Source organism: Passer domesticus, chromosome 10 (genome assembly GCF_036417665.1).
Source record: "Passer domesticus isolate bPasDom1 chromosome 10, bPasDom1.hap1, whole genome shotgun sequence".
In the NCBI taxonomy this organism is placed as follows: domain Eukaryota; kingdom Metazoa; phylum Chordata; class Aves; order Passeriformes; family Passeridae; genus Passer; species Passer domesticus.
In genome coordinates this window covers 12119857-12140165 of record NC_087483.1, presented here as the reverse complement: position 1 = coordinate 12140165, position 20309 = coordinate 12119857, and the positions used below count along the sequence as shown (strand labels likewise).

Sequence of the window (20309 nt, the reverse complement as noted above, 5' to 3'; positions counted from 1 at the left end):
TTCAGTTTGGGCACTGGGAGGTGAATAGCAGGCTGAAATTAAGCAGGTTATCTATCCTAAGCTATCTTTTTTGAATCATAAATTGCCTTTTTGTATCATAGCAGTTTATATACTTTGAATAGTTTTTTTTTCTGTGCATGACTGTTTGCACATGCTTTGTAGGTGAAAAAATTCAAATTATTTGTTTTTTTTTTTATTTTGTCTAAGTTTGAATTCATGTACAAACCCTAATCTTTTATGTTGTTCTGTGTTCTTGGGATAGACTTGGGATATGTGCTCACTGACTTCATGGGAAAAGTTGAGCTTGAAAAGTGAGAGCTGCCCACACATCAAACTTTGCCCTTCAGACAGGCAGTGTGAACCCAGCCTTTTCAACCTCCTGAAAAGGCTGTTTTCACAATCACAAGAAAGAACAAAACCAGCACACTGGAATATTTTTCTTATATTTCATTTGTTTAACTTTCACATTAGTCAAAAGAAATTCTCCCTTGCAAATTTGATGGGTTTTTTTTTTTGTTTCCTTTTGGACTGGTTTTCTCTTCTTAGCCATGTGTAAATACTGTTCTCTGACTCTTGACTTAAAAGGTGTTACATTTCTTATTTAAGCTGTGGTGTAATTCTCAGAGAACTGGAATAAATGCTGTGTCTGCTTATGTACTTGTTGGAACTCATTTAGGACATCCCAGGCTGACATGTTTTGAGAAATAATAGAAGTCTATTAGGAAAGCAGTTGCTGCTTTGGAACATGGGTGAATTGGTCATGTTTTTATTCTAGCCACCAATCTGTCTTGTTTTACAGAAGTGTGGAATGACTTGGCTTGGAAAGGACCTTAAATGCCTTCCAGTTCCAACTCCCTGCCCTGGGCAGGGACACCTTCTGCTATCCCAGGTTATTCCAAGACTGTCCAACCTGGCCTTGAACACTTCCAGGGATGGAGCAACCACAGCTTCCCTGGGCATCCAGTTTCCTGAATGTTTCTCAGGTGTCTGATCTACTTTTCTTCAAGAAGATTTTTGCATGTTTTGTGTGTTCTGTCAGCAGTTCAGATTGATGCAATAACTCTCTGTAGCCTAAAGTATTGATATTTTTTAAGGTTTTGCAGCTCTTAAGGAAGAATAGAAACAAATTTCCTCTGACATGGCACAGACTGCAGTATAACTAGGCAAACTCATAGAGTAAACCTCTGGCTGCCTTAAAATAAATAAATAAATAGAATAAAATAATTAAATTAAGCTGCAAAATGGAGAGCTGCATGGTGGTGCTGATGAGCCAGTTGAGTGCAGTATTTCAGCACTCGTGTGCTGCAGACAGACCTGATCACTTAAGGCTTTTCTCAGGCTTGCAGTTCTTTAACTTTTTCCAGTAGACCAAGACAATGCAGATGGTTTGCACAAACCAATTCTTATAAATACTGTTTTAAAATACTTCTCTGTGCCCTTCAAATAAGACAGTTGTTTAACTGTCCCATATACATCTCCACCAAAGTCTGGCCCTGAGATTAGCTCAGCTGGTTAAAGCATGGTGCTATTAACAAAAAGTTTGTGGGTCTGATCCCTCTACATGGGCCATTCACCTGAGGGTTGGACTTGTTGATCCTTGGGTGTCCTTCCAAATCAGATCATTCTGTGGTTCTCTTCTCTACCAGCTGTGCTGTGTTTGTGAGTTGCAGCTTGAACAGCAGCTCCTGGAATCCCTACCAGTGACAGGAAAAACCATGGCACAGAGTGCTTCATTTGCAGGTTAGAATTTCATTTTCTTGGTCTCTCAGCAATATTGTTCAGTCTTACTGCACACAGTGTATGTTCCTTTGATAAAAAGGCTGTAAAAGCTTCACTGCAGCTTCTCATTCTCTAGTGTGAAAGCTGGTCTTTCAGGTTTTTGATTATGTTACTTCTATGTCCTGCATTGAAGTTGAGTGATTGCTAAAATCCATTTTTGTTAAATCTTATGGTTTTCTCTAGAGTCAGATCCTTGGATTTTCCTGCCTGACCTCTTTGTACGTTGTTATCTGGAACATTTAATAGTAGTCAATGTTTTTTCCCCTAGTTTTTACAAGGGGGTACTTCATCCAGCTTCATTCAGATTCCCATTTGTTTCTGTTTACAGAAAATCAATTTTTATCCTGGCTCAGCTTTAAATTAGGCCTAATCTTAACTTACAAGAGCAACTGCTTAAAGGTAAACTCAGGTTTCTGTATTTATTCACCATATTGTGCCTGCATCCTCTCTTGTTCTACAGAGACACATGTAGTGTTGGTCAACTGTATTTTCTTTTCTCTGTTTTGGTGCCAAAGCCATCACCAGAACTGAGTTCGGGGGACTGACAAAGAAATATTGATGTCTCTTCAACCTTTTTTTACATTTTGTTTGCATCTCTTTGCCTTAAATTCTGAACCAATGTTAGAGTCAAAACAAAAGTATACTTCCTTGGTGTCTGAGTTTCTTTAGTAGTTTTGTGGGAAGTTTTGTGCTATGTTTGCACTTAGTCTGTTTTTAGTGCATGTAACACAATCATTATTCAGGGGTCAGTAACATTATTTCAAGTCAGAGACCTCAGAAAATGCTGAAGAAATAAAGTGAAATAGAATTACTGAGCATCTAATGAGTTGTGCAATTCTGAATTAACTATACCAAACCAACCAATTTAATTAGTATCTCTTTACCTGTGGAGCACATTCTGCAGGTGCTTGCAAAACATCCCAAGTATCAGCACCTAAAATTGGCAAAACCAGAAAGACTCCAAACAGGGTGGAGATATCAACACACAAGTTAAATGCATCATTTAGTGTAGTACAAATACATACCAGCAATTATCCTGATAATAATATTTTAATAATTTTTAATAAAATCATTTGGTTTTGTCTTCATAATTATTTTTAATTAACCAGCTGGTGCTTGATCTGTGATCTCTGCTGATGGTAGCCTGTTTCTATTTTTAATTTTTCTCTTACAGTAATGGGGTCTGGGTGTGTGTGAAGAGTTATTACAGGAGAATTGCTTTGCTTGGCACAAATCACAAGCTCAACAGAGCATGATGTTGATTCAAAAGAAAAGTTTCTTGAATTACAACAATTTTTAGAAAAGTTTGCAACTTACATTAAGAGGTCAGCACTAACTTCTAGAGTGTGAAGTTGTCTGTGGAGACCATGGAGATCTAGATTTCTTATCACTTTAATACAGATTATTGCCTCATTATAACCTTTGTAGTTCAGTGTTCTCAAAACATTGATGTGGATTTAAAAATGAATGTACATACCTTAATGAATAATTCAACTGGGTTTTAAAAGTTGTTTCAGTTTTTTGGGTTTTTTTTTTTTAAAAAACACCTCTGTGATATGAAACAAGAATATGTGGAGAAAGATAAAGTCAGCACAGGGAAGACTTTTATCATAAAGTTTTCAAAGTCCACTTGGCTGAAGTAGGACAGAATCCCCCTTGGGAGAGACTGAGTTATTTCACAAGGTCCATGCTGACTGCAGCCCTGCTTCTTTATGAGCCAGTCCTCATCAATCATATTTATTGTTAGCAATCCAAGCTGTGTGTGTAGTAAATTAACCTCTTTTCAATCCTCTTTGGCTATCTTTTACAACACTACCTCAATGCATAAACTGGGTATTAAATAATATATATTTTAATTCTCAGGTTGAATCCTAACAAGAGGTTGGTATCTTAAATCCTACTTCTAACAGCCTGCTGGAAAATATGTGATTTTTGAAAAGTAGCAGAAAACAATTGTTCCAATTTGCCTTTTCATATCACAGGAGGAGACAGTGATCATCTCTCTTTGGAGAGCACTTTCTGATTGCATTGGCTCCTGAGCACACCAGATGTCCTTTTGGATACCCAGTGGCAATAAAAATTAGCTGATCACCTGCTTGAGAGAGAAGAAGTAAAAAATTGTGCTCTCAAGTAGTATGCTTCAAAAAATATTTTGAAAACATTCCTGCATATCACAGATCTCTTACTATTTTCTCCAAGTTCAAGACACCCTAGGGTGGGTATTCCAGCAGATTCCTGCCACTCCTCCCATCAGTGAAAGAAGACTTATGACCAAGATAAATTCTTACAATAGCACTTGAAACCAAGTCAGGAAACTCATGGAAAGCCTTCCCATTCAAGAAGTGTGCATCCATTTGCCAGCAGCAGCTTTAGTGGCATTTACCTGCCTAGAATTAGACAAAACTCGAAGTGATTAAAAAATATCTTCAAAAGAAACCCTTGATATTCAAACTTGAATATCAAAAATTTGAATATCAAAAACTTGATATTCAAAAATATTAAGTCATATCTTGAAAAGGTAAAACTGTAGCTAGGCCTGAGCCATCCATAACTTCTAATGCTCCCTAAAGCTGCATTTTACTTTGGCTATATGCATAAAAGTGGGCCAGCAGCTTTAATGTGGAGATTGCTTTTAGCTCCCTCACAAACCTCTTTCTCACTGTGTCATTCAGATTTTGCTTCTCTCTCTCTCCATTACTTGCATGGATTAACCTCTAACAAAAGGCTGAAAAGAGTGAGAAACCTTTCTTTCAGTTCTAGTAGGTGGGACAAAATTCATCTTCTACCCTACCAAAAGCAGCTGAGATGACCTGAAACCACTGAAGGAGCTTTACCTTTCCTCAACACAGTGCAGCTCCTGGGAGCTGCTGAGGGGAATGGCACTCCTTACAAATTGAAAACCTCTTTTTTCATTCTCACAGACAGCAAGGCTTGGCTTGCAGAAATGAGCTGTGACATGGGGTAAACTTACCAATGAAGTACTGCAAGTTTTCCTCACCAGTGAATTTTTCCAAGAGTTCCTCTATGTATTTCATTATCAAGGCCATGCCTGTAGGGGGATGAATAAGCAGAAATACTGTGGAACAGCACCCACAAGTCTAAATTACAATTTCAATTAATTTTAATTAAGTCTGGATAGCATATGCATGTTATTTTTTTTAATCAATGGAAGGATGAGCAGGTGAATAGGAATCAACTCTTACTTTCCTTTCAGATGCAAAAAAAACCCCAAGACACATTATGAATCCAGCTAAAGGGAGATCCAAAAAAATGGAGTCTGGTGTCTTAAACAGCACAGATCTTTACCTGGGGAGCCCATCTGGTTTGAGAGCCAGTGTTGAGCTAGCAGGCTTCCTACTCTAATGTGCCTGTTCTCTGTGGCAGATAACACCAAATTTTAGAGAAAATTCCATTATTAATTATAAGTCCTTTTGAAGCCCAGACTCCAATATCTAAGGTGCACTTCCTTCCTATTTTTGTTTTGAAAGTATAATTATATAAGATATTGATCAATTCCAGTCTCTCAGTAACTGACATTTAATTTCTTTTGTGTCTTTTGCAAAAACATCAATAGAGTGTTCAGCTCTGAAGAGAAATGTACCTCTTCAGATGGACCCTGTTCTGCAGTTCTGAGCTATAGGAGCTATTTTAGACAGCTTGATTTTTAATAAGCACATTCTGCTCAGATGTGGATGAATGAAAGAGCTGTAAAGAAAGACACTTTAGAATGCATGGGAGAATCATATTTTCATGAATTGGATAAATTCTTTAAAGGAAGGGAAGATATTCTTTGACTTTTATATTTTAATTAAAATAAGGAGAGACCAAGGTTTGTTGTCCCTCTTGAATCTTCCGTCAGCTGCCAATTTTCATGAGACCAGTGAAGTTAACCCTTTCCTGGAACATCAATGACAGCTTCTTAAGGGTGTCTGTATTCAATCCTTCTGAGTCCCTGAAGGTGACAGCTGGGGCAATAATACAATTTGCTTGAACTGCAAAGCTTGCATCTCTCAGAAGAGCTTTTCAGTAAGTGTGCCTGAAGTGAAGGTGTTCGAAAAGTGTTTCAAGAGGAGAGGCAAACTGCCCACAAAAGACCTCTGCCTTGGCAGTACCCACGCATTCAGGATTCCTGTTCAGAAAGGAGCTGCCTGACCCCACACAGATGTGCTGTGCAGCAGCACTGCTACTGCCAGCCATAAATGAGCACAATGAAAAATGTCTGACACAGGCCATGTAATTAAACTCTGAAGGCCCAGATTTATTCACAGAAGGAAAACATGCATCAAAGAATGCCAGCTCACAAGGCCACTATCTCTGGCTGAGAATGATGGAGCTGAAGTTTGTCCAGGGCAGGAAATGTATCCTCCTGTATCAAAAATGTCATCTATTGAATATCATATCACAGGTGAGTACTATTCTAAACAGTGCTTTGCATACATTATTGAATTAGGACAGATCTTATTTTTCACTTTTCTACTTTTCACCATAAATGAAGAAAATGATGAGGCAAGTTTTTATATGGCATTATCATACCTGAGGCAGGCAGTGATCTCACAGTCACAGGTCAACATCCAAGGCAGTAGGGACACCATTCTTCACCAGTGTAATCTGACTGGTGTCCTGCCATGAATTCATGCTCACTTTTTCCATTATATATACACTTAGTGTACATAAATTAGAAAGTTCCATCATCCCCATGACAGGGAGCTCCATGTCACCACGTTTTCTAAAAGCTGGTAAATTGAATAGATGCAGTTTGATCCAATTTTATCTCTGCTTATGCCAATGAAGGGTATTTTGTCTGATAAATCAGCTTCAAACAGAGTGAGACTTCTAATTATTTTCTAGTGCAGTGTTTCATACATACAATCATTTAAACATGTTTTTCCATTTGATTCATTAGCTATTAAATATACCTAAATAAATGCACTCATTTTCTCTAAAGCTTGAATCACACTCATTAAAAACCTGCAGTTTTCCATCAACAATTAGCAGGGATAGGTGAATTTGCAAGAAGTCCTTACAACAATGCTTTGTAGAGAGCTGGTGACTGACAACTGCTGCATAGAGAAGCCTTTTTAGTCAGAAGTTGTGATCAGTGCTTTCTGGTTCACAGGTTCTAAGAAAAACAAGATTATATGATCAGATAGAGGAAGGAACTGTGTGTCTAATTCAAGTATAGGAGGTTTTATATCCTCATTTACAGAAAGACACTGTAAAGTAGACAAAACCAAATTCAAAATGGATCAAGCAAATCCTAGAAATGGAGGTTATTTTGCAGTATAAGTGCATGATTTAAAAGTTGAATGTAAACCTCCAAGTCTCTTAGTAGTTGCAGATGCAATCCTAAAGCAATAGAAAAGTTGTTCCCAAATTGTTCCCAAGTCCAGAGCTAAATGTAATTTTGATATATAAATCTCACTCTTGGGGAATTTGTATGTTTTAATTGTTGTTACGCTTGCTTTGGATGAACAGCAGGCATCTGATGCCAAGTTTTGTCTTCATATGACACCAATTAAAAGAGAAAGGTTTTGGTGACCTAACAAGAATTACTCCCCTGAGTCAATACATACATCTGTTTATACTGATTGGGGGGCATGGGGGGGAAGTATTGTAATATAATAAACAGAATTTCTGATGTTCTTTCTCTTCATTACTAGAAGATACGATGGTAAGAGACAATTACTTGTAATGTAATTACTTGAAAATGCCAGTTTTGCAGTGTCCTTAACATTAGAGCATCTGATATCACACAATTTAGTACATATGAAGTTAAGTCAGCTGAGTGGTACTTGGGTGAAAACAGCCTCTTGAAAAGCCATAGTACATTATAAAAGCAGTAGAGTCAAGGGACACCTAACCTAATGTAAAGCTGTAACAAGTGATGTTAAATTCACTTATAGGCTGTCATCATCTTAGAGGAGTTTAGGCACAAGAACAGAAGTTAAAATGCACAGGAGCAGAGATTTGCCTGTAGTAGGACATCAGACTCTTTCCAAGGGTCACCCAACACACCACACTCAAGCCTTTGACAAAAACAACAAGACAGTTTTCATCCCACAGGATCCATGTCTTTCACAGGCACTGTCACATCAAAGCCACTGTTGGAGCAGTCAAAAAAAGATCTGCTGAGCATAGCTGAAATCCTGCACAAGAAGGGATCTGGAGATGTCTGTCTCTGTGAATATTGTCTTTCAGAAAGTTTTTGGTGTGTGAATTCACGTTCTTACGGAATTTTCATGGTTTTCATTATGGTTTAATTTTACTCTTCAGAAAAACAAAGAGAGATCAGTGTGAACTTTTGGCTTGTTCTTCAGTCATTAGGATTTTGCTTGATCTTTATGCAAAGTGCTAGCTCTTAAAGTTGATGCCACTGATGCTGATGTAAGATTTTAAATTACTTGGAATGAAACCACAGCTACTCATATTTTCTGTGTGATTCTAGGCAAGATTTTTCATTCTGTATCTCAAATAGTAGTCATAGTGCTGGCTCACTGACTTCTGAGGGATTTTCAAGCAGGATCAGATCTTCTGCTGGTCTTCTTTAAAGCAGTTTCACTGGATTAAGAACAGTCTTCATCACATGAGGATATGGTTCTGTGTTATTGACCCTGTGCTGGGACAATGATTGAAATGCCTTACTTTGAAGTGGCAGTAAGATATCACCCAGCAACACAGAAATGCATCTAAAATGATTCTAAGTGCATTCACCGTTTCCTTTTCCTTTTTTTTCCCTTTTCATACAAATCTGGGAATGTGCTCATGAGATACTATCCATTAAAGTGGCTTTCTACTATTTGACAGTAGAATTCCACTTTTTAAAAAAAGCTTTCTTAAATGGAAGTGCTGGCATTTTTCTGATAGCTCTGGTGATGTGGAAACTGGAGCTCTCATCCCCTCAGTATTCTAGTTATACAAGAGCTAATTTGTGTGGAAATGAGAGAACTGATAGTCTAGCCAGCTCATTAGGTGCAATTAAAAGAAAACCATCCCTCAGGGCCAATTACAATCACTACCAGAGAAATAATTGTTCATGTTAGAGGGCTGTCTTCCCTTAAGCACAATAATATTGTATTGGTGTGTATTTTCTATGCACTTCTTATGGCTCTACATGAAAGAATACTTTCTTGAAAGGGTCATTTGAAGTTGGCTGTCCTTTCTTTTAAGTAGAAGTTAACTGTTACAGATTGGCAGTTTACAATTTTCTATTTTTTCCTAATTTATATTTAGGAAGTTGAGTTGCCAATGTCATTTATGTAGTTTGGTAATTCAAGTTTTTACCAAACTTTTCCTTTTAAGGAATATTTCTGTTCAGAAAATAGAACATTAAAGAGTGTAGTATAATAGCTGGGTGAAGTTAATGGTTGTGTAGACTCACTGAAAGATAAAATTATGCAGTATAGATTGTATTACAAAATATCCAATGTAATGATTGTTGAAATCATTCGTCTGAAATGATTCTTCAAAACAAAATGATAGAAGCTATGCTGGGATCAATTATATTGAGACTTTCTTGTCTTCCAGCAGAGGAGTATTTTGGAGCAGTGAATATTTCTGAATATGCAGATCAATCTTCTGCATCCATCCTTGAAACTCTGATGCGTGCCACAAGTGGCTGCTTATTTCTCCATTTTCTCAGAGATTTAAAAACACAGCTCTGATGCATTTTCATCATTGCATTCAATATTGACTTGTTTGTTGTGATGTGCTCTCAAGTGTTGATATTCTACCAGTTTCTATTGAGTGGGCTGCAGCCTTTTCTTCAGGGAGACCCTTTAGAATTTAGCAGATCTCAGCATTAGTAAAACATTCCTAACGTTCATCTTAAATGTTTCATTTGCTCTCTTTCACACTACTGCCTCAAAATTGTCTTTTTAGACCTTTGTTGGTGATGTCCAGAGATCTTTGGAAAAAGCCCCAACTTCTTGTCTTTTTTTTTTTTTAATCATAAAAGATGATACTCTTCTCTTATGATTGAAGATAATAATAAAGAGCATTATTCTAATTTCAAATTCACCCCTCTTTCATGTTATAATGCAGTATTTCACAGAAAAAATGATAGGTAACTCTGAAGAACTGAAAATAATTGCTGTGATACATTAAATACTTCAGTATAATTGCTATCTGAAAGCCACAAGCAAACCTATTTCATTAGTTTCTTCTTTGCAATAAAAGACTGACACATTTCCAGAACATCAAGATGGCTTAATTTGGTGTATAATAAAGAAAAACATTTGTAAATGACAGATTTAATTTTTTTCCTATTGATCAAGGTTGTAATTACTACAGCAATTAACTTTTTAGTTCTCCATTAGGGTGCAAGTGAATTCTAAAAAAAGTTTTTAAATGACAGGGAGTTACTTTTTTGCAATAAAACGGATTAGCAGTAGTTATCAGGAAGTTTAGCAGTGAATCATGCTGTGATACACAGACAGAAATCATTCTGTCCTTCCAAAATGTATGCGTGCCAAGAACAGTAAATAGTATCTTGAGACATTATGTTACCATTTTTAGTGTTCTTCTATTAAAACTGAACCAATTGGTCTTAAGATTCTTAGCTTTTTCTTCAGGTAAATCAGTTAACAGAATTTTACACAGCTGATGTATGGTCACATTTGACCTTAGTTTGCATTCATCAGTGTCACTGTACAAAAGCTAAGTTCTATGATTAATATTTTACAAGGCCAAAAGTGTATTGTACACAGGTGCTACATAAGTTTACAAAAAAGTGGCTTTAAAGGAGCAGTGTGATGAAAACCAGAGTGCTTTGCCCTGTATGTTGTCCATGGTAAAGTAATTTGAATTTAATATTCTACTTTTCCTTGTGAACATGAGGTTTAGTTCCACTGGCTCTGGTTGTCACAGATTTTCTCCTTCCAATCCTAAATGAATGTTATCATGAAAACACTGAAACTAAGAAATTTAAAAAAAAAATCCCTTCGAAGAGAAATATGAATTACGCCAAGAATGTCAATTAGCATCATTACCTCAAGCAGCTCTAAATCAGTGACTTTCAGAATAAGGAAGAAATGTCAGCAGAATGCCTCATTGTAATTATAGATTAAGAGTAACAGTGTTACCCACCTTTCCTCATGCCAGGATGCCCAGCAGGACTGTCCATTATTGTTAATCGGTGCTTAAGAACAATAAACATTGAGTTAATAGGGTGGGGGGAGGAACTGGGAGAAGAGAACTAAGGAAAAAAATGACCCAACATGTCGAAAATCATATAAACAGATGGATCTTGTATCACCTTATGAGTGACACAAGCTTCTATTACCTCCCTGCACCTGGGGGAATTTTCCGGCCAGAATCCCTGAAAAATATCCCCCGGTTATCACATATAACTTATTTGGAAATATAGTGGTGGCAATGGTTCTGATACCTTGATCACTTATTTTTATACCTTATCTGTATCTCGGATGAAACACTCGTGATGAAACTAACAACATTTAGCACTTCTTCAGAAGGTTATTTAAAAGTTTGGGATAGAAAATAAGAACTACAATATTCTAATAGAAGTAAAGAATGTATCTAGAAAGGCAAAATAGTTGTTGAGACTGGAATGTGTATTTTATGTCGTGTTAGTGAACTGATTTGGTTTTTAGTGTTTCTTTAAATTCTTTTTATTAGTAACCAAATTCAGTTCACATCACAGATACAAACCCAATATTTTGGCCCAAGAATAAATCAGTCAGGAGCCAAAAAGATCACTGAGACAAATGAGAGGGAAAATTGAAATTCATTTAAATTACTTTTTTTCTCTAAAAATTATTACAGTACTAAAGTGTAACTGGAAGTTTTATAGCTTTGAGAACTCAGGCTATGCCACATTAAGAGCCTTTATAATCTTAAATAAATGAGAATGAGAAAGGAGAAAAAATGGGTAAACAGCAGCAGTAAAACTGAAAACAATTCAGCTACAATAATTCAATAAATTAGTGGCAAAATGGGAGATACGGATCTCACAATCACTAATGAGCCATTCATTAAACTGAACTGTATTTCAATTTTTATTTCTAAGTGGATCTCAGACCTGAGTTATTTGTTGCTGTCAAACCTGTGCCTATGCTCATTTCCGGCATTTTGGTTGAGCTGCCTCAGTTTTATCTGCAAGTAGTTTCTGAAATAAATGCCATTCTTCACAATTAGACATACTGAGAGAAATGAAAATACACATTCCTTGAGCTGCTGGTGTTGGTAGACAAAGGACTGGGAGGGGAGAAGTATATAATGTATCAGGTCTTTGAATTGAAATGACTCCCCAGTGGCTTAAACCTTTCTGGAAAAAATCCCATGTATGAAAGAGATCAGTTATAATCTAAATGCTAAGGAATGGTTTCTGTAGACAAAAAATATTTTTTTCTTTAGTAACTAGAATGCTAAAGACTAAAATTCCTTAGTACCTACTGATTAGCTACTTTGCCTTCTGTTTTTGTACTGCTAAGTTTTGCATATTTTAGTGAGGAAACAAACAGTACAACCATAGCAGTAAGAACATTTTGTATTTCTATGATATTCTGTGTAATTTCTTTCTGTGGTATCTTGTGCTTGGGCTTAAACTGCAACAAGGTATTATCAGAACTACCATTATTATAATGTTTTCATTTTAAGTCTTTCATTTCAAGTCTTCAGCTCTCAAGAGATGAATGAACCAATTTCAGGAAAATGCTGAAAAAAAGCAAGGAAAACTCTTATGGAAAGTAGTGCTGGAGGCTCAGCATATGTCTTTGACAAAGGGTGTTTTGATTTGGTACAGCGTGTGTTACTTCTACTTAGAGAAATTTATTGCTCTCAGGTAATGAGAGCTCCTTGGGAGCACAGGTTTATTAATTGAGCCATAAAAGATTAAAGCATGAACAAACCCAAAGCCTGTTACATTTTGTTTTCTTTGTGACTTCCAAGTGACTGCCTCAGTAGCAACTGCCTTTTTCTTTCCTAGTCTGAAATAGTTTCTCAAAGATAAATCATACTAATCATCACATAACCATTCCCTGCATCCACTTCAAAACCAGCAAAGATGTTTTGATCACATCCATGCTCGATTAAGGTTTCTGCATAACAATGAAGAATATTAAGTCTTTGGTGACGTGGAGCCACAGGTGAAGCAGAGAACAGGGGCTTTTAGGTCTGTTACCAGTAAAAGCCTGGCATTTGCCTATCTGGGGAATTCTTGTATTTACAAGGTTCCCAAAGGAAGGAATGATGAATCTGACTCCATGTTCTTAGAAGGCTAATTTATTATTTTAAGATCTATATTATATTAAAGAATACTATTACTAAACCATACAGAAGGCTAAAAGAATACTGATGAAAAACTCGTGACTCTCTCCAGAGCCTTGACACAGCTGGCTCTAATTGGCCATTCAGTAAAAACAATTCACATGAAACCAATGAAACAATCACCTGTTGGTAAATAGTGTACAAACACATTCCACAGCAGCAAAACACAGGAGAAGCAAATGAGATAATATTGTTTTCCTTTTTCTCTGAGGCTTCTCAGTTTCCCAGGAGAGAAATCCTGGTGAAGGAATTTTTCCAGAAAATATGATGGTGACAGGGAATCATCTTGTATTGGATATAAGCAGTCACAGAGCAAATGGTGGTCTATAAAGGGATTATTTTTCCAGACAGTTTCAACAGTCTGGAAAAATAATAAAGGTAAAAGGCTGAGCAGCTTGAGGGAGGAGCTGCTGGTGCACGATCAGAGTTTTTAACTATGTGGTTTTCATCAAGATATTGAAATGGTTGTCCTACAGATGCTCATTAAATGCTTATAGATACTTTAGAAGAATTATTTTTTGATTGAACTTCGCAAAAATGTGGATAATTGATAAGAAACTCTTTTAAAAGGGAAAAAGGTTGTTATTGTATTCTCGTCTGATAGTATCAGCCAAGAAATAGACTCCGAGTGGAAAAAATGTTAGGTAAATTCTAGTTTTTTTCCTCACACAGATCTAAAAAAAGTCTATAATTCTTATTCTGACTGGTTTTTTTTTTTCTCTATAAGAAGTAGAGGATCATTTTGTTTTTGAATCTGTTCACAGGAGGTGACTCTTCATTGCCTAACTATCCCATAAGAAAAAAATTCTGAAGTTGTTTTCTTCTATTCATTGTGGATAGCAAATTAACAAACAAGTAAATATATAGTCCATATAATTACAATAAATATGATTTTTGTACCAGGGTGTCCTCATGTAAAACATAATTCTACTGTGTTTGTTTCCTGCCCTTAATCTGGTTTTATTCTTTGTCTTATTATCAAAACAGTTCAATTGTAAGTGTAGAAGAGTCCCAGAAATTGCAAGCTCTGTTGAAGAGAACTTGCTGTGCTTTAATGCAACAAGTGATAACAAGCAGTGCTTGACCTGCTTGTATATAGCACAAGCTGGGGCAACAAAGTGGTAGCAAGAACTACAAATTATTGATCTTCTTCCTGTTCTTTTTTTCTTTTCTTTCTATTAATGCACTGATCTCCACACAGGGAGATGTTCTGTTACTGGTGTATTGAAGGCAAATTACTTTAAAAACTGAAACTCTCTATTTTGAGTCAGTGCTTTCCATTTCTTTTGTTTTTAATTAGCCATTGCCAACAAAGACAGGGAGCAATGGAAACCACTAAAATATCTATTGTTCCTTTGTCCCTGTGCCAGGATAAATGATTGCTGGTGCTATTAAGAAGCCCATAAAAATATTTGCTCTGGGAAGAGGTTAGCAGTGAGAAAATATTAAGGTGAACTTTAGTAGTAAGTAAGCTACTGAAAACCTTAAAATTAGCGTTAGTAGAAGTGGAGACATTTTATGACTTGATCTGTTTCTGCAGCTTATTTCCACAAAACTTTGTCTAATAACACACTTTAATTCTCTTTCCCCACCTCCAGTTTTAGTTCTGTTACAGAACACAGATGCATGCTCTAATAAATAGACAAAATTGATGCATGGATAGGTTTCCTTTCCTATGCAACCTGGCTCTCATGTAGTGCTTCTTATCACTAAGTCAGTCTTTTTACTCCACATGCTTTTTGTTCCATGCCCCTGTGCTCACTTTTAGTTATATATAAACTGGACAGAATTTAATACACAATGAAGAGGTTTGTGTTTTTTAAAAGTATTTCAACCAATACACAATTGATTGAAATTTTCAAGGTTTCAATTTGCAGTTGAGTAAAGAGTATTTATGCTACTCACTGGGCTAGGAGCAGGAAGTGCTCTTGAGAATTTACAATATGATTTCATGGAAGGTGAGGAAAAGTCTCTCTCTTAGGGTAGCCCCAGTATCAGAATTCACCATATCCTCTATAAATTTAATGCAGATATAACAGTCTCTATGTTATTACTATCATTTTCCTTAATATAATATTTAATTTAATTACCAAATAGTACAGTAAAAAAATAGGAAGTTTAAATTATCATCATTGTGTCAAAAAGAAACCAAAATGCAGAAAGTGTGTCTTAACCTACACAAAATAGTTGTGATCTCTGTTAATAAGTCTGTGTCATCCTGAGTACCACAATAATGATTTACTCACTGCATTATCTATCATCTTGATACACAATATAATAATTCATTTTCTTGGCTTTTGTTTTGAAGTAAACAGTTTTCCATTACAACAAAAGAGGAACTTTCCATTGATCATGAATTATGGTCATTGGAGGAGGTCTTAAAAGATCATTCTTATCTCCAGTTGTGGAAAGTGAGATGGCTACTGCTGTTTTCAGGCAGCATAAATGCAGGTTTACTTCAGTCTAGGCAGAATTCAGGTTACACCAAATAAACAATTTTGCACAAATTTGTGCTATCCATTTGTCCTAATTTCAAATTATTCACTTCAAATAGTTATTTAATAACTGATAATCACTTTAGAAAATGAAATTTTCACACAGTGTTTTTTCCCACCAAATAAACTCAAAGCCATATCAGTTTGTACTCATTATACTGCACTTCTCTGCTACTGTCAGAAAGTTACTTAAGCACTTCAAGTTATCCAGCATTATGGTATTTAAAAAGTTATTCAAAATGTGTGCCCTAATAGACTGTCATTCAATCTTTGATTAAAACTCGACAGCAGACAATTTTTTCATGAGCTTACCAATGCACAACAAACTTTTAATGCAAATTTTCCTAAGCTCTGTCACCATCAGCTGCTCTTAGTTCCACGTAATCCCAAAGGGCTTTTGGATGGAGCCAAGAAACATCTCAAAATCAGCAGTTACAGGGCCTCCCCTGGGGAGTGTTTCAGAAAAAGGCAATAAAGGAAGAGAACTGGTCAGCTGGTGGGAGGAGCCCTTAGGAAGTGGTCTTGACTTCAATCTGCGCATCACCTAATAGGAAAATGGAAAGGTAAAAAAAAAAAAAGAGCCATTAATGAAGGAATTGTGTATCTCCAGAACTCATGCTATCAAAAAATAAATTTCTGGGGAGATGACTCAGTGAATAATTCTGTAACAGCTGTAATTTTATCCTTCATATAGATAGTCTAATTATACAGGAGAGCAATAACAATTAAAGGTTTATCAGTAGTTCCTGTGAAAGCAATTGGACAAAATGGAGGAGTACTGTGGAAACAGTGGTTCTCCCCCTCCATCATCTTCACAGAGTTCTGTTCCTTAAAACTGCAAATCTAGCATCTTTGAGTATTGTTTTCATTGCTGTTTCAAAGCATGATATGAAAATAGACAGTTCTATCTCTTCTCTCTTGCAGATTGTATTTATCACAAAATTAGATGATCTTGTTTTTACAGCACATGCCAAGTAATTTTATAATAACATTAACTCATCCTTCTCACAGTGTTATATATGGATGGCACAAGCATTCTCTTCAAAGAAATTACATTCTCAGAGTAAAAGCAGTAATACCTAAACAATGTGAGAAGGAATATGAAAGAGACCATTTGTATTTCTTATTCTTGGTGTGAAATTAAAACCAGCAAACGCAGCAAAAGCAGCCAGCTTAGTGACAGTGTCACATAATTAGGAAATGCTTGGTGAATGAATAAAATACATTTATTTCCATTATACTCTGATCAGACTGTTCTGATGGTGAGCTCTGTGCATATAGAAGGGGATAAATAAATTAAAAATGTGGTTTTTCTTCAGTCTTTTCCATGTGGCATTATTAGTGTTTTACTAGTAAACAGCCCTTGCATTTTAGTACCGGTCTGGGTCCCATTGCAACATTCTTTTACCTTTATTTCCACAGTAGTATTTCTACAAAGATATCAGCATTAAGGCACATTTCATTAGCATGAAACTACATAGATTTTTGAGATTTGGAATAATGTGTGGGCTGATTGAGTTTAGTGGCTTTTAAACAATTTGGTTGCGTGATATGTCTTCTATCTAATGGAAACAAAATGACTGTTATGCTCCAGCTCAAAATGCTGGATGCTGGATCTTTCCTGGTTGTAATACCATTTAGGGATTCCTTGGATACCTCTCAAGATACCCACCAGTTTTTAAGAAGCAGAATGTTAAGACTATGGACTCAAACTTGCAATTTGATTTGAAGAAAGGAAAGTGTTGGCAACTCCCTTGCTACTGCAGATATCATTAATAGTCTTCCCTGCATTTCTTTGTAGGTGTTTAAAAAACGCAGGAAAAATATCCTCAAATTAAACAGGGGGATTACACTGGGTGTAAATCCAGGCTGGTAACATCAGTTTCAGTAAACTGCTGGCCAGACTGAAAATAATTATATGATGCCACTGTTTCCAACAGGAAAACAGGGTGAGCCCACATTGAGTAAGATTTTATGAAGAAAATAAATTAATAAAGCTCTTAGTACTCTGTGTACTTTGCATGTACAAAGCAAACCTGGATTTTTTTCTTTGTTTATTCGTATGTTCATACATTATTTAATACTGGTACTAACAACAATTGATGAATCTTGTAATGCTTTTCAGAGCCTGAGTTATGGGAAGTGACACGACTGAGAGTTATACTTGTTCTATGTGGCCTACAGGCTTTATGAAGAGTGCCATAATATATTTTACTCACATCTCTATAATATGACTGTAAACAAATACTAGTTATGAATGTGGTCCCTGTGAGGAGAATTTCTATGGAGTCTGTGTGTGAAGGATTATTGATTCCTGCTAGAGCTGAAAGTGAGTAGCAGGTATGGTAAATAAATCAGGAATCCATTGTACCAGTGCATTACTGCCAGAAACACTTGCTTGAATTTTTTTTGTTGTTGTTTTTTTGAACATATGATTATTACCACCAAGATATTTGTCTTGTTGCTTATACAGTGTTTTCTACTCCCTCCCCTCAGGAGCAGCTGCAGAGTCTCCAGGGCAGGATTTCATCTTCTGACCAAGAACAAGGCAGAGAACAGAGGTCCATGACTCTGAGCAAATTTTCTAGGATTAGGGAAGTGGTGGTACCAGAAGGAAAAATACGAATTCATTTCTTCCATCCTTCCAGAGTCTTCTGTGCTGCTCATCAAAGCAGCCAAAACCAAGGCACAGAAAGGAGGCATCTCTCACCCTGTCTAACAAAGCTCTCTACACAGCTCTGTCCTTCAAAGGGCTCCTCAGGTCCTGAGTATCGACCTCCTTTCTACTTTTTTGCTGTGTTCTCGTGAACATTTTCTCTCAGTCTCAGTCCCATATTTGTTCTTGTGCTGTAAGGATACAAAATAATGAAAAGGTTTAAGTTGGGATCTTAAGACTTGCTTTCTCAATTTTTTAGGAATTACTGCTTTTCTAAGTGTAATTCAAAACTCTTGTTCCCAGGTGGCCTTGAAAAGTCTGTGAAGATTGTTTTCTTTCCTTGATGTAATGCTATTTTTTTCTTACCCATCTCAAACTATGAGGTATAGCCCTTGACTCAGCTCTAGTGAATTTTACTTAGCACCCAGAGCAACTGTCAGCAGCGGTCAAGAAATCTGCTTTGGCATTTCCTACTGGGATCTTCATCCTGTCTCCTGCTTCATACACTTACCAGCTTAGAACTAGCTCTTCACACACTAACCTTCATCTTTTTTCAACTTTTCAATGAAGATTTTCCTCAGCTTTTTGCTTCTCCACATACTGCTCTTCCTTCAAGGCCTCTCTGCTTCATGCTACTCCTTCACGCAAAGGATTCATTGGATTTCTCACCTGATTCTTCAGGCATTTTTGCCCAGTGAATTAGCTGTCACACCCTTTATATCTATTTGTACCAGCTGTCACCCAAATGCTCTTGTGAATAACTCACTGTTTCCTGCCCAAACGCAGTAGTACCATCTCAGCTCTTCCTGCTCACTGCCAACTCCTCTGGACTCTGCTGAGGAAACTCAAACCCTTCAGCTTCTCTCACTAATATAGCTCAGTGCCTTACCCAAACTCTGCTTCTGGAGGTAAACCACAGCAATTCCCACCAAAATCTTCACAACAATCTGAAAATATTTCTGTTTGTGAATATGGAAATCAAGCCTTTGTTCAAGATCAAGGAACCCACAAGTGTTATCTTTTTTTTGTGGACTGGACATGAGAATGTAGGGTAAAAACAGAGAAGGGAGTGAGCAAGGCAATTGTCTCCTTCACGTCATCTCCATTATTTTGGGGATCATCCTGCATGGACAGAAGAAATAATCAAGCCTAGGCACTGTTAAAAGTGCAATAAGTGCTAAAGGGATTTTAAACTTGTAGTTCAAGCACTGGATGAAATGAATTCTACTGACTGCTATTTAACTACCTCTGGAATAATCCTCCACCTATCTGCTTCTAATCAGAGCGGGCCTACATCAGGATGTGCTCGAACACTAGGAGCAACCAGAACATGTTGTGACAGTTCCACCTACGTCGTGGAGCCGAGCTGACTGCAGCTATGAACATAATGAGGTGTTATTAGAGCCCCATAAATGTATGAAATTCAGTCCTCAGAGCACCTGTACCATTTACAGCAGTGTTTAGCAGGCAGTGCAGGGCTGCTGCCCACTGTGCTGTCACCTGAGATGTGTTTGGAGGGGCAGCTTGTGCTGTGGCACGGGCACGGGCTGGGCTGACTGGAGTGCCCATGTCTGTCAGGTGAGTTAATTATGGCTCAGACACTCAGGTGAAAGCAGTAACATCAGGATAAGTCGCGCTGAGCCACAGCGAGAGCAGGGTCACTGCAGTTGTAGTCTCTGTTCTCTCATTCTGTGTAAAACAGTTTTATGCTGATATTTGAAACCTTGATTCTTTGAAAAGTGACCCTTATTCCCTTGAGAAAGAGGGAAGAGGGCTATGGATCATCAGCGGTTCCTGGCTCCCTCAGGGACGGGATCTGTCCCATCCTTCCCTGAAGAAGGCAGTGCTGGGCCGGCCGGAGCCGGGGCTGCGCTCCCGCCCGGGGTTAATTGCGGTAATTCATTGCAGGTGGGCTAATTGCGGTAATTCATTGCAGGTGGGCTAATTGCGGTAATTCATTGCAGGTGGGCTGCGCGCGGGGTTTATGAGGCAGGCGGGGCCGGGGCGCTCCCCTCCGTCCTACAGCCGGCTCCAAACGGGGTTCTTGTGGGAGCTGCTGTGCCGAACTCCCGATGGAAAGGTTCGGTTTGTGTTCT

The 20309-nt window shown here is 37.3% G+C and overlaps 1 protein-coding gene and 3 long non-coding RNA genes across 10 annotated transcripts in view; 3 read left to right on the top strand and 1 right to left on the bottom strand.

The window, feature by feature from the left end:
* Window positions 1-1741, top strand: part of LOC135308612 (uncharacterized) — a 126801-nt gene extending 125060 nt beyond the window's left edge. Inside the window, exons 5-6 of the long non-coding RNA XR_010368997.1 lie at window positions 800-983; window positions 1647-1741. This is a non-coding gene — a long non-coding RNA (uncharacterized LOC135308612). The remainder of the gene's footprint in view (window positions 1-799; window positions 984-1646) is intronic.
* A 3602-nt stretch (window positions 1742-5343) lies between these two features.
* Window positions 5344-19988, top strand: LOC135309416 (uncharacterized). The gene is made up of 3 exons (XR_010369686.1): window positions 5344-6184; window positions 17683-17897; window positions 18054-19988. It is a non-coding gene; the product is annotated as an uncharacterized LOC135309416 (long non-coding RNA).
* LOC135309415 (uncharacterized) lies at window positions 18275-19709 on the bottom strand. The gene is made up of 3 exons (XR_010369685.1): window positions 19460-19709; window positions 18755-19335; window positions 18275-18404 (listed from the first exon to the last, which is right to left on the bottom strand). It is a non-coding gene; the product is annotated as an uncharacterized LOC135309415 (long non-coding RNA).
* A 208-nt stretch (window positions 19989-20196) lies between the features above and the next one.
* Window positions 20197-20309, top strand: part of TFPI (tissue factor pathway inhibitor) — a 64718-nt gene continuing 64605 nt past the window's right edge. For all 7 annotated transcript variants that reach the window (XR_010368989.1, XM_064433780.1, XM_064433781.1 and 4 more), the window contains exon 1: window positions 20197-20293. Coding sequence is in view for 6 of the 7 variants with exons in the window: in XM_064433780.1 (XP_064289850.1) it covers window positions 20198-20293 (96 nt within the window). In the remaining variant the exon portion in view is untranslated. The remainder of the gene's footprint in view (window positions 20294-20309) is intronic.